Raw genomic sequence first — 21331 nt, 5'->3', positions numbered from 1 at the left:
TATGTTTTAATTAGTAAAAAAGAACATAGAACTTTACCACCATCTAGGAAGTGGCAATTCTTAATATGCAGAAAAGGAGTATATAGAAACTCTATACTGTGTACCCAAGATAAACAATGGGTGTGTAAAAGATGAGAGATAAGAAAGTCTTCATATGTAGTAGAATGGTTAGCAATAAAAGTACCCATAAAATGGATTCTTTCAATGTCTGGAAGACTCCCTAGAAATAGTTGAGACTGTATATAACTTAGTTTGCTTAATCAGTATTTTAAATGGGTTTCAGAAAATTTATAGCCAAAATAAGATCGTGGAAAATTTCTTGGAAAACATGTCATTCATAATTTTGCTATATGAAAAGTCGACTTTTGCCTTTCATCTTTTCAGGGGAAACGAAAAAAGTACCAACTGAGTACTGAAGTCAATGTAATCTACTAGCCCCCTCCAAAAACAGTTCAGGCCTTGTGCCTACAGGAGAAAGGATTATCTAATCTCTAGTGTGCCATGAAGTAGGAACATTGAAATTTCAGGTATAAACATTAAGTCCTGCTTCAATGAACCACTGAGGTCTATTTTTTCTTTAATATCAATGATACTGTAGTAAAAGGATAAATCTTCTACTCTAAATATAATCAATATGTACAAAAACAGTGAAAAAATTTTCAGCTAGTCTGGTAGCCATTCTCAACAATTTAGAGAATATTGTCAGCTCAAATGGTAATTTGTCAGACTAAATTCATTACAGCATTTAGTTCCATCTCTCTACATTACAAGTTCAAATAACTCCTTGTCTTTCAATTTTCTAAAGAGTTTAAAATAATACCAGTGATATACTTTTGTTCAGGCAAATACATCCTACTTCCCTATAGAAATTGGAGAATTATGTCTAAAGGAATAAATTAATTATAATTTAATTGGAACAGTTTGGTTGCCTCTCTTACATTCTTGTTGTAGATTTGATATCAACTTGATGTACGTAAACCCTTAGAAAATGCCAACCAATGTGCTATCTGCTTCTGTTCTTGCTTTTGTTTTTGCTCCATTTCTAGACATTTTTTCTTTCTCTCCATCTCTTCAATTTCTTGGTTTTCTTCCTGATATGTTTTCAGATGAAATTCAGCATAATCTCTAAGTGGATCATCACACAACCTCACCCTGCCATGTATCATGCTATCCTGCCGTCGACTTTCACACCTTAAACGGTACTTTGCCTGAAGTTCAGCAATTTTATCCATCTGTTGTTTGGATGGAATTAATCTTTGAACTGGCTGCATGAGAGAATCTGAAGAATGAATTCCTCTTTTTAGAAGCAAATCTGAATCTGATTTGGCATTTTTAGTAAAAGCTGTAAATGGTCTAATAACACAGGATTTTGAATCTTGTTCCAGTAGAAACCAAGTTGGTGCAGGACTTGTGGTCCAACCTCTTGGAATGGTAGACTTTACTTTTGGTGATTGCATTTCAAATTTTGCCTTGGTTTTGGTGTATTTTGTGACAAACTTGGTCAGTACTGTTGTCTTTGTCATAATTCTAGCTTCTGTCTTACCTTTTGGATCATCATCATTGTTTTCTTTATTTTCATTGGAAGAACCACAGTCCTTCAATTGGGATAGGAATACTTGGTCGAGAGAAATTCTTGTCCTTGGGTCAATTTTCCCTGGAGAAGAGAAAGACCGGTGTGTTTTTGAAGGTGTCACATCTGTAAGTTTACTTTGCTGCTGGTAAGCTTGTCTTGTTAAACGGATAAACTCTGGAATTTTTACTTTAGTTTTACTACGAATTTGGGACCTCAGCAAGCTTTTAGTTTCTAGCAAAGTAACTTCTTTGGACTCAACAATCTTAGGGGGATCAAACGACCAGGATAATCTACGCACCAAAGTTAACTCCTGATCAGTTTCTTCATCAGATTTTAGATTCTCACCATTTTGATCAATTTGGGAAACATTATTTGAAATTACTGCAGACTTTTTGACAGAATCTGTTTTCATGTCACTCTCACTTTTAGATTTCTGCTGCCAGGTGGCATCTTTCTTCTTCAACTTGCTTGAGGTCCTTTGACAGTTTTGTGAAGAGTGAGCCATTTTGTCTTTTGATCCATAATCACTTTGAGCTGAGTGGCTCAATCGATTCTTCAAATTGTATTTAGATATTGCCAAATGGTTTGTTCTAAAACTTTTAACTTTACGGTTGAGTTGAAAACTCTTACTATCTTCTGATATGCTCATTCTTTGTATTTGAGAGTTGCTTTTTTGTCCAAGCAAGGAGAAAGATTTTGAAAGATTACTATTTGAAAAGCTATCACTGCCTATTCTGTTCTCTGACCAATTTAAATATTGCCACTTCTCATTTCTAGAGTGGTGACTTGAGCCAGTGTACTGAGTCAGTGGGGGTAAACTGTCATTCTCTAGGTCATAGTTCCATTCTATTTCTTCAAATATCAATGTCAATATTTTAGTGTGGGTATTTACGGTAAGTCTGAAAATAATAAAGAAAAATAAAAGCAATATATGACAGTGTCTATTCAATATTTCTTAAGAGGATTTTTGGAAGTTATCCATTGTACCTCATAGTACCCAACCTGAAAGTCACCCAGAACAGACCAGCCAGTTGATTCACCAAGAATGTTTGCACTCTTTCCCATTTATAGCTCTCCATAGAATGCTAATGTAGCAGTTTCACTAGGTATATTACCTAACTAGTAGAGGGTTGTGAACAAATGACAAAATTCCAGTCATGACAAAAGCCATCCAGTCTTGGTTTTCACTAGACTTAGTACTGGATCTCCACAAAAGAGATGAACTGTGGAGAAAATATGCTTGATAAAGGGTGACTACACCTGCTCACTATCCTGGAATCTCTGTAGATGGTGCAATCTCAGCACAGCTTTCTATACAGGGAGTGCTCACAGCAGACCACCCAGCCAGTGAAATGCATGCATGCCTTCCACAAGAAGCAAATTATGTGACCAATTCATGCAACAAACCAACAATGTTGTAAGTAAAGAAGGCTGGTTGTGGCTGATGGGTAGAAACCTGAAACAAGAAACTGAAGCACTTATTACAGCCACTCGGGAACAAGCCATTAGAATGAATTTAATAAAGGCAAAGTTTAATAAAATTCAGTTGAAGAGCAAATGCAGAATCTGTGGGAGAGGAGATGAAAGTATTAACCATATCTCGATTGAATTTAGTAAGCTATCATGGAAAAAGTTTAAGAGCAGGTATGACTATATAAGTGAAAAGTGCATTAGGATGTTAGCGAAATGTGTAGATTCAGAGTAACAGAAAAGTGGTATGAACTAGAAACAGAGGCTATGAATAAAAGTTACAAGACTATATACGATTTCCCTATAAAGATTGACCATATTGAAGCAAGAAGACTGGATATGATTATAGAGGACGAAAGAAACAAACAGTGTAAGGTCATATGGTAATGGAATGGATATAGAAAAAATTGAGCAATATCAGGAGTTTAAAAAATTATGGAAGGCTAAGATGACAATTATTCTTATGGTAATTGGTACACTTGACACAACACTCAAACTGCTATTTAAAAGGCTGAGAAACACATTGTCAAATATGCAGAAAAGTGTAATTCTGTATTCTGAAGGTATCATCAGAAAATGTCTTGAGATGTGAGGAGATTTGTTGCCTCCAAACCTCAAAACAACATCCTTGCTTACTGCTATAGCATATATATAATAGTTATAATAATAATAATCCTTTCTACTATAGCCATTAGACCTGAAATTTTGGAGGAGGAGACTAGTCAATTACATCATCCCCAGTGCTTCACTGGTACTTAATTTATCAACCCTGAAAGAATGCAAGGTAAAGTCGACTTCAGTGGAATTTGAATTCAGAATTATTTCTACTCTAGGCACAAGGCCTTGAAAATTTTGGTGAGAAGGGAGCTAGTCGATTAAATTAACCCCAGCACATAACTGGTACTTATTTTAACCCCCCACCCAAAGGATGAGAGGCGAAGTCAACCTCGGTGGAATTTGAACTCAGAATGTAGCAACAGATGAAATACTGCTGAACATTTTGCCTGGCATGCTAACAATTCTACCAGCTCACTGCCTTAGTTATAATAACAATAATAAAGATTTCAAATTTTGGCACAAGTCCAATATTTTTAGAGGAGCAGGTAAGTCGATTACATCAAGCCCAGTGCTTGGCTGGTACTTGTTTTATCAACCCCAAAAAAGATGGAAGCAAGGTCGACCTCAGCAGAATTTGAACTTGGAATATAAAAACCGACGAAATGCTGCTAAGCTTTTTGTCTGGTGTGCTAACAATTCTGCCAGCCTGCTACTTTAATAATAATGATAATAATAATAATAATAATAATAATGGAATGGAGAGGCTAGTTGAGACTGTGCAAATGTGCAGCATGGATATAGGGATGGAATTCGGTGTCTCAAAGTGTTCGGTGCTTACTATGAAGTGAGGGAAAAGAGCAAATTGTAGAGGCATAGAATTGCCAAATGAAGAGAGAATGAAAGACTCGGATGATAATGGGTACAAGTACCTTGAGATCCTGGAGCTGGACAATATCTTGCATAAAGAAATGAAAGACAAGATCATCACTGCATGTTTCAAGCACCTTAAACTTCTCTTGAAATCAAAACTCAACTAAAAGAACCTTGTGACTGCCATCAACATATGAGCAGTTGCTGTAGTCCACTATAGTGCACCCATCTTGAAATGGACACAAGCGAGATTAACCAACTCAATCACACTACTCAAAAGACAATGACAATGTATGCTGCCCTCCACCCTAAGGTGAATGTACACAGGCTCTACATGAAGAGTAGTAAAGGTGGACATGGGTTGATTAGTGTACAAGAGTGCATCAACAGTGAAAGAAGAAACATAACAGAATATTTGGTAAACAGCAAACAAAACCTGCTACAGTATACTGCTAATGCAGAAGGATTTAACAAAAATGACTTGAGAGTGCTTGTGAATTGTGATCAAGAACACCAAACGAGAGAGAAGAAACCTTACTCCACATGGAATAATATGGTCAGTTCCACCATGAAACCAACAAATTAAAAGGCCAAGAGGCATCATGGAGTGACCTAAAAAAGAATACTGAAAGCTTAATCATTGTTGCTCAGGACCACTGAATACCAACTTAGTGAAAACGAATATATACTATACAAGTGCAACGGACCTCTGCAGAATGTGTGGGAAGAGGGTCAGAAGCATGACTCACCTTGTCAGTGCTTGTGAAAGTCTTGAGCAGAAAGAGTACAAACATAGACATGACACGGTAGCCCAAAACCTCCACTGGCTACTATGCCCTAAGTATGGATATAATGTTATAGGTGCTTGGTACCAACATACACCGGAAAAGGTAATGGACAAAAAGAGAAAGGCAAAAATCCCCTGGGACTTTGACTTTCAGACAGACTAAGTATTAGCGCACCAAAGGCCGGATATAGTAACCTATAGGTAGGACAAACAAGAGTGCCTGATAGTCGATGTGGCAGTGGCCAGAGTTCAACATATCATCATGAAAGAAAGAGAAAAAGTTGATAAATATGGAGACCTGAGAACTGAGATTGCTAAGATGTGGCAGATATGAGAGTCAAACATAAAGGTTATACCTATTATCATCGGAGTATCGAGTTCAATACCACCCAATCTGAAAAAACAGCTGAAAACTTTAGAAATACACTACAATCTAGGTGTATTGCAAAAGTCAGCATTACTTGGAACTGCATGCATATTGCATAAAGTACTGTTTGTCTGAGGTCCTTGTTGTGATTTGACAAACAGTACAAACCTCCAGTAGACACAATATCTTCAATCAACAACCTCACAATATTGTATACTGTGTGATGTCTATAATAATAATAATAATGATGATGATTTCATTTATTTACCACAAGGGTGAAGGATGAGAGAAAGAGGGACAGTACAAAGACAGACACAAAGTGTTGGGGCTTGCATATAATGAAATGATAAAAAAAGAAAGTATACACGGTATACACTAAAAAAGAAGGGACACATACATAGAATACAAAGGTTTAAAGAGAAAAGGTGGTGGCGAGGATGATAGAGATAATAATAATAATAACAATAATAATGAAGCACGACCTTTGAACTTTAGGTCTCACTGAGGAAATGACTAGAGACCGAGACCTTTGGAAGTATGCTGTGTGTGAAAAGACCCATCAGGACAAGTGAGGCCATAACCCGTGGCCTCAGTCCACTTATGCATACCTTTCCTTCTTGGGACACAAAACTCTACTTGTGAAAACCTGTTGAGGCAAGTGAAAATCAAAATCAAAATCGATCAACATCAATGGAAATCGTAGCTGTGATACCAGTGCCGGTGACACATAAGAGAACCATCGAAACGTGGCCATTGCCAGCGCCGCCCCGAGTGGCCTCTGTGCCAGTAGCATGTAAAAAGCACCATCCGATCGTGGCCATTGCCAGCCTCACCTGGCTTCCGTGCCGGTGGTACATAAAAAGAACCATCTGATCGTGGCCATTTGCCAGCCTCATCTGGCACGTAAAAAGCACCCACTACACTCATGGAGTGGTTGGCGTTAGGAAAGGCATCCAGCCGTAGAAACATTGCCAGATCAGACTGGGCCTGGTGCAGCCTTCTGGCTTCACAGACCCCAGTTGAACCCTCCAACCCATGCCAGCATGGAAAGCGGACGCTAAACGATGAATAATAATAATAATAATAATAATAATAATAATAATAATGATAATAATAATAATAATAATACTAATTGTGATAATGATGACCAGGTTACATGATTGTTTGAACAATTTACAGAAAATTGGCGTTAATCTTCTCACCTATTTGCAACAGGGAATAGATGCAGTATTGGATCACTCTGGCTGTTACCTCTCATAATTCGGCAACACTGGCCAGTTATCAAATTCCATATTCGGATCCTACCATCATCAGATCCAGTAACAACTCTCAGAAATGCAAGCTCAATACACCACACTTCCCTGAAATAAATATAAAGCAATGATTATTAGGTTTTAGAAAACTGAGTTCAGTAAATGGCATTTTCTTACAATAAATAATTATTCAATAATAAATCTTAGAGCGAGTTATAAACAGTAGCTGCAACACACTGTGACGTATATTTGCCATTTAAATATGGCTAACCCCTAAGGGTGGATGCTACTGTAGTTTGTAGCCCCAGGAGGACACCTCCACCAGCTGGCTTTAGACACACTTTCTGTGCTCTATCAGTATTTGCAAAGGGAAGCCATCCTTCCCGTCTTCAACTTATGATACACACAGACTCGAGTTTCTGGGTATTGACCCGTCATCAGCATGTGACAATCACAGTTGTCGATGTGGAAAAAGTATAAGTGTTTGTGAAGGGAACCTACTTCTCATCGACAACTGTGATTGTCACACACCAATGACGGGTCAATACCCAGAAACTCGAGTCTGTGTGTATCATAAGTTGAAGACGGGAAGGATGGCTTCCCTTTGCAAATACTGATAGGGCACAGAAAGTGTGTCTAAAGCCAACTGGAGGAGGTGTCCTCCTGGACCTACAAACTACAGTAGCATCCACCCTTAAGGGTTAGCCATATTTAATTGGCAAATATGCGTCACAAATAATTATTAATCAGAACAAAAAACACATCAACACCCACACACACACATGTGCACACACTCACTCAAAGAAATGTAAACACATTCATATACACACATGCACACAGACATACATATATGATCTACATAGACACATATATATATACATGATAGACTTCTGTACAGTTTCTGTTTATCAAATTTTACTGTGGAATTGAACCCAAAGCAACAAGGGCAACGAAGTAAACTTCTTAACCACACAGCCATGCTGTATGTACATATGTATGTATGTGTATGTGTATGTATGTATATATGTATGTATGTATGTATGTTGTATGTGTGTCTCCATGTATATATATTGTATATATTTATGTATATTGCATGTATGTATCTGTGTATCTATGTATGTATATTGTATGCATGTTTGTATGTATGTAGTATGTATGTATGTATGTATGTATGTATGCACGCACGTACGTATGTATGTATGTATGTATGTATGTATGTATGTATGTATGTATGTATGCATGTGTGTATGCATGCATGCAGGTATGTATGTATGGTTTATGTATGTATGTATGTATGCATGCATGCATGCAGATAGGTATGTATGTATGTATGTATGTATGTATGTATGTATGGTTGTATGTATGTATGTATGTGTGTATGTATGTATGGTTGTATGTATGTATGTATGTGAATTTCTGCATTTATATATGTAGGTACAATTCTTTTACAATACCTCAACTACAAAAGAAATTTACCAATGAAATCGGATCTTACTTTGGATGTTTGAAAACACTCAGACAGCGGCTATGATTACCTTGGGAACTCCAGGCCATGGCATAACCATCTTTATCCCCACTTACAATATGCCAGCGGTCAAATTTAAGACACATTATTGAACTTGAGTGACCCTTTAATTTCTGTGGTAAAAAAAAAAAACAAGTTTAAAGAGAACGCGAAAAAAACATTGTTAGTGGTAGAAAGACCACAGGGCAAGCACATAGTGTCAATAATTACTCAGGGTAGGCAGTTGGTAATGTTTATGTAGTAAAACACACAAAAAATAAGCAAAACACAGGCATGCAACTGAGTTGGAGGCAGAATTACTTCTGCCTTTATAGCACGTAAAGAAAATGTTGTTGAAGGAATGTACACAGCATGTGTACCACAGCAGTATTATACATAGTATTAATACTGAAATTGAAAGGCAGGGGTGAATTATGCCTACCTACTCTACTAAAAAATACATTTTATGCATAGTAATCAGAGTAACTTTCATAATTTTATTGAATTAGGTGCATATTTTGCCATAAAAGGAAAATGCTACTATCGATCTATTTTATTCAGGGTAGGCACTACCTACCTCGCCTACCCGGGCAGGATGTCCCTGCCACAGAGCTATGAGAAAAATGGCTTCAATGATATACAAAATCCAACCCATACAATGTTATTCTGGGAAAACAGACATAAACTAATTAAAAATGTATTTTGATATAAATCATACTTGCATATGGTTGCTTTCTTTAGTATAGTTAATATCTGTTTCTCACAAAAGTAGATATTTGAAAACCTGGTTCAGTCCCTTTTTACTCTCCATCATCTTGGAACATCTCCAACAATACTATGTTTGATAATCATCTAATTACATGTGCCCTGCCCCCTATTTTAATGACAGTTTTGAGACAAAATTTGAACAAATTCATTGTGTAAACAAATTTCTGTGGTTCCTGCTTTACAATAAATATGTGCAAAGAAAGGAAATTGTTGAGAACAATATAGCTACTGTATTGTAAAAGTCAAGCTATGTTACAAAAAAATTCTTGCTGGTAATCCTTATTTTAAAAACAAGAAAGAGTTTTCTATTAGGAAACTTTAACTGTTTTATTAAGTCAGTGCTTCTCAAACTATCTAATGTGGCGTACTGGCAATTTTTTTTTTCCCATGTGCCAGGGATCAATAATATTTCTTAGTATTATTAATTTATACTGGAAACGATATATATAATGAAAATAATAAAAGTTGACAATTTTTTTAATCTTATATTTATTTTGTAAACAAATTATACTATATTACGGGGAGAATTCAGAAAAAAACAAAAGACGAAGACAGGTGGTGTAGACAACAAACAGATGTATTAGTATAATGCTCGGGAAGTGAAAAAGTCATTAACATTTTGAGCCTACGCTCTTCCACAGAAAGGAACACAGAAAGATACAAGGAGAGAAAATAAAGAATGTGTAGTGGCTGGCGATCTATCAAGTTGTTTATTGCAGTGGATAAGGCGAAATTACTAAAATTATTCTACTGTTTCTTTCTTTTCTGGAAACTCGCCATGTACCGGCAGCTGATGACTCATGGACCAGCACTGGTCCATCGAGTACCACTTTGAGTAGCACTGGACTAAGTGACTGCATGGATATTCTCTCAGTGAATCAAATAGTTCCTATTTAAAGCATACAGTGTTTTCTGGCATACAAGTCAACATATGTCAGAAAATACGATACTGTACATTGTACATTATAGAATATACAATACACTACATTGTACTATATAGTGGATGTAGCATATAGTGTAAACATGTAGTGTAAACATTCAATCATCATCACTATTTTTCCAAATCCTGCTGCATTTCACATGGAATTTTTGGCCCTCCAGATTTGACTTAGTTACATTGGACTGTAAATTTTGGTTTGAAAAATTCTATTTGTATGCCAGAAAATACAGTAATAGTAAGCATTCCTGGAAAAGTTTGGCTCCCTTTCCATAGAGATTTCCTGGTCCAGATATTGAGCAAATCAAAGAAATATATGGAAGCTTGTTCACTGGCTAATATGATTACCATTTCAAGAATGTTAAGAATTTGCAGAAGAGAATTTAGCTGTGATATCGAGTAGGGTTAACTATCAAGGAAGAAGCTCCCTCACTAGTTTACTGGTTCCCATTTTAAAGACAATGGGAACTTTGTTGAAAGAAATTTATCTGCTACATATGATGGGGTACCAAAAAGAAAGTGGAATTTTGCAATATCATTTTATTCACATGTTTACACTTTTATCACCTTCAAAATATTCCCCATTTAAAGCAATGCATCAGTCCAGGTATGTTTTCCACTGTTGGAAGCAGTGCTGGAACTCTTGTGAAGTGATGCTTTTTAACACCTCTGTCATTATTTTTCTTCACCTCTTCCACATCTGCAAATTCCATAGCACCAGCTTTTGTCACTAGTGATGACCTTTGAAAAAATATCCAGATCAACTTCCATCTGTTCATGACAGCTTTTGATCTTCCATGAGGAAGCAAGGTACAAATTTTGCTGCAAATTTTTTCATTTGCACTTTCTCACTCAAAATTCGTTGATAGGAGCTTCAGGACACACCAGTCATATCAACGAGTTCATCATAGGTGCAGGAGTGGCTGTGTGGTAAGTAGCTTGCTTACCAACCACATGGTTCTGGGCAACTTGGGAAGTGTCTTCTGCTATAGCCGCGGGCCAACCAGAGCTTTCTGAGTGGATTTGGTAGATGGAAATTGAAAGAAGCCCGTCATATATATATATATATATATGCATGTGTGTGTATATGTTCGTGTGTGTGTGTGTATGTGTGTGTCCCCAACATCACTTCCAACCGATGCTGGTGTGTTTATGCCATAAAAACTCTGTCACTTGCTCTTTTGGTCACTAAAAAAATGAATCATGAAAAGGAGGCTTTTTGCTGTCACACAAGTGTCTGAGAAACTAAGCCTGAGGTTTGTGTGATCTCAGTGTTAAAATTAGTAGGGAATGTGATGAGGGTAGATTTAAACATCATACTAAAGCACATGTCACAGCAGCAGCAGAAGATTTAAATTACATCACCTGGTGTTCAATGCATCTATTGATATCCTGAACGCCTTACTTCCCTGGGCATGGACACATTGAAACTCCGACGTCTGGCAGCTGACTTGGCAGACACCCATAAAATTATCAACCATCGTACAAACAATAACTCTGAGCACCTTTTCAAACTCCACCCATCTAACACCCGTGGACATATTTACAAAGTAAGAAAACAGCACAGCTCCCATGACTTCAGGAAACATTTTTTCACGCTGAGAGTTGCTGAAGCATGGAACAAACTGCCGGCATCAGTTGTTAGTTGTCGGAGCACTGCATCCTTCAAAACTTCCATGCTTCCTGAGATTCGCCAACACTACACTTGATTTTCTCCCCTCCATACACACACAAGCATGTATCTGACTCATACATTGTTCGCTTTCCAGACATTTCTACATTACTGCATGTACTTTATATGCACTTTCTGACAAGTTGTGGTGCACCTGAGCACTGTATACAATTAATTTCATTATCATACATGAAGAGAGAGAGGATGGTGAGAGGGAGGGAGGAAGAAGGAGAGAAAGAGAGAGAGAGAGCTGGAATAAGGAAAAAGGAAGATAAAAACATGAAAGAAGTTAAAAATATGGAAAGAATGTGAATGTGAGAGGAAGTGGAGGAGCAGCAGGTGTTGTGGGGGATATAATAAATCAATCGAGAAGCAAAAACTAATCAATCATAGGGCAACATTTGGAGTGGGGAAAAAAGAATGAAATAAGCTTAAGTTAGCTGTTACCTTAACCATTTGTCCAGTGCCACGGTGCCAAACCTTCACTTCACCCTCATCACATCCACTGATAACGAGTTCTCCAGATATTGCCACTGACCTCACTGCTTTCAAATGACGCATAACCTTCAGACATTTACCAGTGTTCAGGTCCCACACTTAATGACAAGAAGATTGAAAGATTTGAGATTTGATGCATTGTCGAAACATAATATCCAAGAGAAAGTCTACAATGTTTAGAGGGTCATAAAAATTGTACAGATTTACTTTCACAGACTTTCTCTGTGCATAGGATTGTAATTTATCTCCAGTTCCTTTTGTGCTGAGGCAACAAATTAGTAGAAGTATTAGAGCATTGGATAAAAGGCTTCGTGGTATTTGATCCAGTTTGGCACTTTGAGTTCAGATACCACCAAGGTGAACTTTATTATTCATCCTTTCAGGGCTGCTAACTAAAGTACATGTCTAGTATTGAAATCTATTGATTGTTACATCTTTTTTTTTCTGTCATTTTTTACCTTTTTCTTAGAGAAATGACCGTCCCTGAATTTGAAGAGGAATGGACTCCACCAGGTGTAAATTTTCAAGACATGTTTGTCACAACAGTGACCCTACAACAGTGCAGGATTAACCATTAAGCAAAATAAGCACATGCCTAGGGCATCAAGTGAAGGGGGAACCACAGAAATGGTAACTGATAAATAATTTACAACACAGAAAAAAAAAGTCACTTTAAACTTGCAAAAATAATACTCAGAGTAGCGTATATACTTGGAAATATAATTTCAAAGTGTTCATGATGTCATAGTGATGATCTGATCAAAGATTTCACAATTTAAAAAAAAGTAGAAAACTTTTCAAATATAAATAAAGTGAAAGTGTACAAAAATAAGTATTATTTTCCATCTTAAATTTTCTTTTGTTTCATTTTAAAAAATAATTTATTTTATGGTTTTATTATTTATATTTTGAATAACATAATCTTTTATGGAGGGCACCAAAATCTTTTAAGCGCTAAAGGCTTTTATGGGTCTTAATCCGGCCTTGCCTTATAACTTCACCAGGAATTAGCATCCCAGAGCAAAACAATGTATTAAGTGAATAAGAGAAAATAATCTCTTTCTAGATATGTTACCAGTCTATAACTAGACACTTGCCACATGTGTTTCAGTAGAATAAGTGTTTTGAGTAAACAATGAAGTGCTGAGTGGCAGGATACTAACTGCAAACTCCTCTAGCTAGTTGTTTGATATCTTACCTTTCCCTATCTACATGGTCATACTGAAAAATATTGAAGGCTGCTGTAACAGATATTCCAAGTCTACGAAATAAATAATGATTTCAGTTTTTGTTTTGACTTCTAAAATGGAACTGGTTACTTGGTTCCCCTCTCTGAGATCAGTATGTAGTTAAAAAGTTCTGTCCAAGCCATATTCCATCAACTTTTGGGACCAGTCACAGTATACTTTTCCTTGTATAAGTACATGTTTAATTTTTTAATGAACTCCATGTTATGTAAGGGGCAATGTATGAAACAAGAATTTGAAAATCAAGAGTCAAATCACATTTTGGAGCACTGTCATTAGAAAAGTTACTTTCCTAGAATAGTCCATGCTCTCCATGAAGATAAGCCAAAGAGTGGGTTTTGTGAGTGGTATTGGTAGGATAATTAGATGTACACTGTCCACAAAGATTGTTTGGAGTGATGAGGTTACATTTAAATTAAATGGTTCAAATAATCACCACAATTGTACACATAGGGCATATAAGAATCCACATTTTATGGAGAAACATCATGTTAATTTACCAGGAGTTACAGTTTGGTGTGAATTATAATCAAAAAGATTAACTGAACAATTTTTTTTTATGGTACAGTGCCTGGTTCTGGTTGCTTGGACTTGCTGCAACAATGTATTATATAAAGCATTCATGAAGGCTTTGGAGATGTGAACTTTTATTTTCAGCAAGATGGGGGGGCCCCATTCAACCATAACTAATGTAAGGGCTTAGTTTGATGAGATTTTGCTGAACAAGTGGACTGGACAAAGAGGTTCACTAGAATACCCTCTGCATTTACCAGACCTCACACCATTAGGCTTTTAATATAAAATTAGTGGTACAAAACTGGCAACAGTTGACAAATATAGGGCAGCCATTGAACAAGAGTACATACAAATACCAAAAAATATTTCTTGATGTTTGTGATTCCATTGATTAATGTTATTAGCAGTACCTCCCTCCCCATCTCTCTCTCTCTCTCTCTCTCTCATAGAATTGGCTGCAATACATTATCAGAAGGCCTTGGAGGCTACTCCCAGCATTCTTTGGAACCCTCCAATGATGAACCTAATGGAAGACCCTCCAATGAAGAACACAATGGGAATAAAGGAGAAATAAAGGAGAACAATGAGTTAAAAATAGAGAGATAAGTTTTAGAGTGAATTAAAGATGGTAACTCACATCTACAGGAGGCATCCTTTGACCCAGATACTACAGCATCTTTGAAAAGACGAACACACAGGACTGTGCTTCGATGACCACGGTATATCTTCTGACAACGACCACTGTCTATTGACCAGCATCTGTAAGTCAGAAAGTAGAAACCAATATTGTGTATATGCAACTGTGTGTGTGTGTGCATGTGTATGTGTGTGTGTGTGTGTGTGTGTGTGTATAAGTGAGTGTGTATGGGTGGGTGGGTGTTGTGTACACATATGTACTTTATACATATGGATGTGTGCTTTTATGTGTGAATATTTAATATAGATATGCGCTTACTTATAAGTGTATGTATGCATGTGTGTGTGTGTATGTGTGCGTGTGAGTGTGTTCATTTGTTTGCACATATACAATCCTGAGATATATGTATGCTTGTATATGTGACTAGTTAATCTAGATATGTACCTGTTTATGAGTGTATGTATGCAGGTGAGTGTGCGTCTGTGTAGGGGAATGTGTGAGTGCGCACGCGCGCGCGCGCGTGTTTGTGTGTGTGTGTGTGTAGTTAATCTCGATCCGTACTTATCTGTATGTGTATGTGTGTGGTCTGGATATTTACTTATGTAATTTTAACTACATCTGAAAAATTTATTTTGTAAATATTCAAGCATCAGTTTTCTCTTTTATTTAGTCACATTCCCACACAAACTGATTTGACCTGACCATGTTCAGTTCATTACAACCCAATGAACAACAGATATAATTTGAAGACTATATCAATAGTAATACAAAAGTGGTATAAATTCGTTATTAACTGACACAGGTCATACAAATTTCACCTGCTGGTAGAGTAATTTTTTCACTATGGTAATTCTTCTTGTTCTTTATTACAGCAAATAATTGATTTCAAGCAAAAGTGACATACCATCTTTGAATCCTTCAGGTTGTGATGGCTACAGGTTATTCATGGAAATGACACCATTAATAAGAGCAATGTGTTCAAATGGACGAAAAAGTGTAAAGAAGAGGAAACCAGCATTGAAGACAAATTATCTATTTGGAGGCCATCAACTATGAACACTGACATGAATTGCCAGTGAGTGAATGAATTGATTCTCATTTATTATAACCCAATACTTAATTAATCATCATAAACAGAGGACATTATGTAGTAGAAATGTAGATTACGGAACTACTGTCATTTGTTTGTATAAAATAGCAATCAGTGTCTCATACTTAATGCAGATTCATCATTGAAAGCTTGATAAGCTTCTTTATTAATTGACTCAAGTCATACAAATTGCACATGCTAGTAGAGTAACTTTTTCTCTCAGGTAATTCTTGTTCTTTATTACAGGCAAATAATTGATTCCAAACAAAAACAACATACCATCTTTGAATTCTTCATGAAAGAGGGGTACACGTTTTGATAGCTACAGTGAGTATATTAGTGGCTTTGACATTTTATCTCTTCTTCCATTCATTCCCCTGCTAACCTTTAATCACCCACTTTTGTTGTTAGCCTTCATTTATTTTTCACACTTCTTCCTTTCTACACTCTGTTTTCTTGTTTCTTTTTCTACTCCCTCCACTTTTTCCACCTCTGTGAGAGCACCATTCGAGCATTGGGCAATGTACCCAATGTTGGTGCCGCGTAACTGGTACCTGTGCCAGTGGAACACAAAAAGCACCCTTCAAGTATTGGGCCTCACAGAGGCAATGACAAATGATTGAGACCCTCGGCATGCAGATACTGGTGTAACACAACTAGCACTCCTGTTGGTGGTATGTAAAAGCACCCATTACATTTTTGGAGTGGGTGGCATTCGGAAGGGCATCCAGCTGTAGAAATCATGCCTAATCAGACTGGAGTCTGATGCAGCCCCTCAGCTTTCCAGCCTTGGTCAAACTGTCCAACCCATACCAGCATGAACAACAGACATTAAATGATGATGATGATGATGAAGGTTGTTCATGAAAATGACACCACTGTGTCATTTCCATGAATGTGTTCAAATGGATGAAGTTTAAAGAAGAGGAAACCAGCATTGAAGACAAAATTATGTGGCTGGAGGTCATCAATTGTGAACACTGACATGGAACGCCAGTGAGTGGATGAATGAGTGATTCTCATAGACAAACAAATCTTAATCCATGAACCTGCTGCCCAACTGAACTGTGGTTTCAATTTAATAGTGGAAGACTTTGGATAAGGGAAAGCATGTGTAAAGTGGGTACCTCAGCTGATGACACTTGATTCAAAGATGAGGGTCAGGAGTCTGCACTAATCTGCTAGAAGCATTTGAAGCAAATGATGACGTATCTTTATGACCTAGAATCAAAGGTTCAGTCTGTAGAATGGTGTCACTTCTTTTTCAAAACCTAAGCCAATGATTGGCACAGAGAGTCATAGTAACTGTTTTTCTTATGTAATGTCACGGACATCATTCTCATTATTTTCTGGAACATGACTGTACTGTGAACAGTGAACAATATAGTGAACAGTATAGGGAACAGTGAACAGTACATTAAGACACTAAAAAAGCTTAGACAAAACCACTAAGAGGATGTGACTGAACAAGAACCTGAAAAATGATTCACATTAACAATGGCAGTATGCAACCATAAACATCTTCGACAAAAAATCAAACAACAAATGGGGCTTGTCAAAATTTCTTCATCCTATGTACAGCCCAGATCTGACACCCTCTGACTTCAAGCTGATTGGTCCAATGAAGGACAGTCTTCAGGAACAATTAGTTGATGACATAGATGAGGTGAAAGAGGCTGTTAAGAAGTGCGTAGAACAGTGTACACTTGAATTGTTTCAAAGAGGAGTCAGGAGTTGTGTTCAATGATGGTGCAAATGCAATGGAAACTTTGTTGAGAAGTAACTTTGTATAGAGGAAGAAGTACACTACTAACATGCAATTTAAATTACCTATGTTAATCAATAAAAATGGTATGCCTAATTTTGCATCATTTTGGGTTCAACACACATATAATATTTTTATTATATGAGAGTGAGCGTAACTTTTGTATTGACTAACATGCCATATTTTCCAGAATACAAGTCAATGTATTATATAGCATAAACATGTAACGTAAACGCTCAAACATCATTACTATCTTTGCAAACCCTGCTGCATTTCACATGGAATTTTTGGTCCTCCAAAGTCCTTTTGGTGTATAAATCAACTACCTTTATTGGCTGTAAATTTCAGTTTGAAAATTTTGACTAGCATGCCAGAAAATATGGTTGGTCATTTCAATTCCATTTGTTTGTAAAGTATTATTTTATATTCTAAGTTCAAATTCCGCTGAGGTTGACATTGCCTTTCATCCTTTCGGAGTTGATAAATTAAGTACCAATTGTGATCTGGGATCAATCTAATCAAGTGGCCCTCTCCCCAAAATTTCAGGCCTTGTGCCTAGAGTAGAAAAGATTTTGAGGCAAGGGAGCACAGTTGGCTAAATAGACCCTGATATATAACTGGTACTCATTTTATTGACCCAAATTAATAAAAAGTGAAGTCAGCTTCAGCAGATTTGAACTCAAAATGTACAGAGACATAGCTAAATAATACAAGACACTTTATTTGTTACTCTATCTCAGTGGTTCTTAACTAGGGTCAATATTGCCCTTGGGGGTCATATAAGATTTTGTTGTTAAAACTTATCTCTATATAAATGGCAAAATGTCTGTGGGTGTGTGTGTGTGTGTATCCTTTATTCAAATACACAATTTTTCAGTTAGAGGGCTCGCACTTTCTATGGTCATTCAAAACTGTCCAAGGGTGGTCGTGCACATCTTTAAATTTCTCCAGTCACCCTGCAAAGCCATTAGAAAATCAATAGAAGTGACTTTTTTGTGAATTTTCTATCCAAAACCCAATCAAAATGCCCGAAACTTGATACACCAATTGAATGCCAGCTAGCTGTATGTGATTGGTCAGAGATTTGGACAGTACTTGCATGTATGTGTGCACACACGCAGCTGTATATGCATGCACTAGCACTATGACTCGGTGTTGCCAGGTCATAGTGCTAGTGTGCAATAAATTGGTTATATTTCTATTATGCACAAATATTTTAACAATTTTTTATGCAATTCCTAATAATATGTACTTATAAAAATATAACAGGATATTTTCAGCATTAGATGAAGTAAAATAGGAAGGAGTCCAAAGATAAAATAGATCAGAAATACTGCTCTTTGTGAAGAAAATAGTGTTTTAAAATGTAGGAATTTTCTTACCGGATGCTTGTATCATAACTACCACTGAGAATAATCCTCTTCTTTTCACAGAGATGTAGGCAATGGATGGAGCCAGCATGACCTGAGATAGTTGGACCAATATCTTTACCAGTGGTGGCATTGATGAAACGGATTTTATGGTCTTCGGAGCTGACTGCAAGCAGTTCTCCTCCATCTGTATGGATCACTCGTTGATTATCTCTCCTGAAATTCCAGAGCGGAGTATAAAATAAATAAGGATGGATAAATAAAGCTGAAAGTATGAAATACTGTCACACTGTTGAAAACTGAGTCTTTGTTTGTTTGAGCCACTGTTTAGACAATTTGAAAATGGTGTGACAAGTGATAAGTGGCAAATATTTAAATCTCAAATGAACTGCTGAAGACTGGGTCTTTGCTAGCATTTACAAGTATCCCATTGTGTAAAGTAAATGAAGACAACATTGCAGGTGAGAGTTATCATGAAATTGTTTATGTATGTATGTATGTATGTATGTATGTATGTATGTATGTATGTAGTATGTATGTATGTATGTATGTATGTATGTATGCATGTATGTATGTGTTATGTATGTGAGAATGTATGTGTGTATGTGTGTGTATGTATGAGTGTGCATGTATGTGTGTGTACGCATGTATTCTCATGCATATAGATAAACACTAATTTCTTGAAATTTTAATGATTCTGAAGACAATAGATGGGAAGAGTCTTTATCCCTATTGGCAATCAAAGGTCTCTCTCTCTCTCTCTCTCTCCTCTCTCTCTCCCTCTCCCTCTGAGGGAAAAGAAGGTTGTATTATACATGTGTACAAGCTGCAATATTATGTGGTACTGAGATGTGGGTCCTGAATGCAGAGGATATGTGAAGACTAAAGAGGAATGAAGCTGGTATGCTCTTCTGGATGTGCAGTGTTAATGTACATGTGTGACAGACCACTAATTTTTTGTAAGAGAAGTTAGGCATAAGAGGAATTATATGCAGTGAGCAAGAAGGAGACTGTGTTCATTTGGTCAAGATGAGGACAGTTGCATAAAGAAGTGCCAATCACTTAAAGTGGAGGGAAGGTGTGGAAGAGGGAGATCTAGTAAGACATGTGACAAAGTATTGAAGGCTGATCTCAAAACACCATATGTAGCACATTGCTGTACTCAAGAAGATTTGCCCATCATTGCAGAATTGATATCCTAAAACCAAGGTGTCATGTGAAAAGCATTAGTCTTGGTGCTGGCTCCACATAAAATACATTGGTGCTGGTATCTTGTAAAAAGTACTGGAGCTGGTGTCAAATAGATAGCACTGGTGATGGTGTCATGTCAAAAGCACCGAGTACACTCTATAAAGTGGTTGGTATTAGGAAGAACATCCAGCTGTAAAAACCAAGCCAAAACGGAATATGGAACCTAGTGCAGCCCTCAGCCATACCAGCTCCTGTCAAGCCAACCAACCCATGCCAGCAAGGAAAATGGACATTAAACGACAATGATGATTTGATATTGTCAAAGAAATTGTTCAGTTTGATATCGTCCCTGTGCTAAATGCTATGATATATGTATTCAACTCTTGATAAACCTGTAGTGTATGTGATAAACTTCCAGTAAACATATTGCAAATGATAAACTTACTTGTTTTGCAATATCATCACATTGTAGGCACCACAGAATATATTCTTCTCCTCCATTATCACTTTACGGGTAGATATACCACTGAAGGCTGCCTCAAAGTTGACTTCATTGAGTGATGAGATATCAATGGTTGGTTCACCATTGTAAATGACATTCCATGTTTGGCTGCAGACATTTGGTACTATTACATCAATATCTTTTGCATAAGTTGGGTTTACACCGTGTGACATTGCTCCCTGTGGAAGGAGTTTGCAGAGTAAATGGTGAGAGATTGGCAGTTATATAATGATGATAAACTTCAACAAAATGAAATAAAACCAAAAGTTTTTATCATTGTTTTACTACAAAGGCCATGGTGAATAGCAAAACTTAACAAAGTATTTTATGACAGAGAAACACAGATATATGAAATACCATACAACATGAATTCTTGACTTATTAAGATTATCTCCACCTCTACAGGATGTAAATTGGCACTCCGTCGGTTACAACAATGAAGGTTCCAGTTGATCCAATCAACAGAACAGCCTGCTTATGAAATTAATGTGCAAGTGGCTCCACAGATACATGTACCCATAACATAGTTCTCAGGGAAATTCAGGGTGACACATAATGTGACAAGGCTGGCCCTTTAAAATACAGGTACAACTCATTTTTGCCAGCTGAGTGGACTGGAGCAAAGTGAAATAAAGCGTCTTGCTCAAGGACACAGCACACCATCAGCAATTAAACTCACAACCTTATTATCCTTAATTAATATTAGGTCCTCTCGTTGCTGCCCACTGCTCTAAGCCTACTATAATAAAATATCAC

At 36.9% G+C, this 21331-nt stretch overlaps 1 protein-coding gene across 2 annotated transcripts in view; it reads right to left on the bottom strand.

Annotated features, from left to right (window-relative positions):
* Positions 1-21331, bottom strand: part of LOC115214144 (CMT1A duplicated region transcript 1 protein-like) — a 37935-nt gene continuing 16604 nt past the window's right edge. For both annotated transcript variants that reach the window (XM_029783207.2, XM_036504721.1), the window contains 7 exons: positions 20519-20754; positions 18895-19098; positions 14658-14779; positions 12207-12355; positions 8374-8516; positions 6828-6986; positions 1-2472 (listed from right to left, as the gene is read on the bottom strand). In XM_029783207.2, the coding sequence (XP_029639067.2) occupies positions 960-2472; positions 6828-6986; positions 8374-8516; positions 12207-12355; positions 14658-14779; positions 18895-19098; positions 20519-20754 (2526 nt within the window). In that variant the 3' untranslated portion in view covers positions 1-959. The remainder of the gene's footprint in view (positions 2473-6827; positions 6987-8373; positions 8517-12206; positions 12356-14657; positions 14780-18894; positions 19099-20518; positions 20755-21331) is intronic.

The sequence above is a fragment of the Octopus sinensis genome, linkage group LG7 (assembly GCF_006345805.1).
Source record: "Octopus sinensis linkage group LG7, ASM634580v1, whole genome shotgun sequence".
Lineage (NCBI taxonomy): Eukaryota > Metazoa > Mollusca > Cephalopoda > Octopoda > Octopodidae > Octopus > Octopus sinensis.
This window is presented reverse-complemented; position numbering and strand designations above follow the sequence as displayed.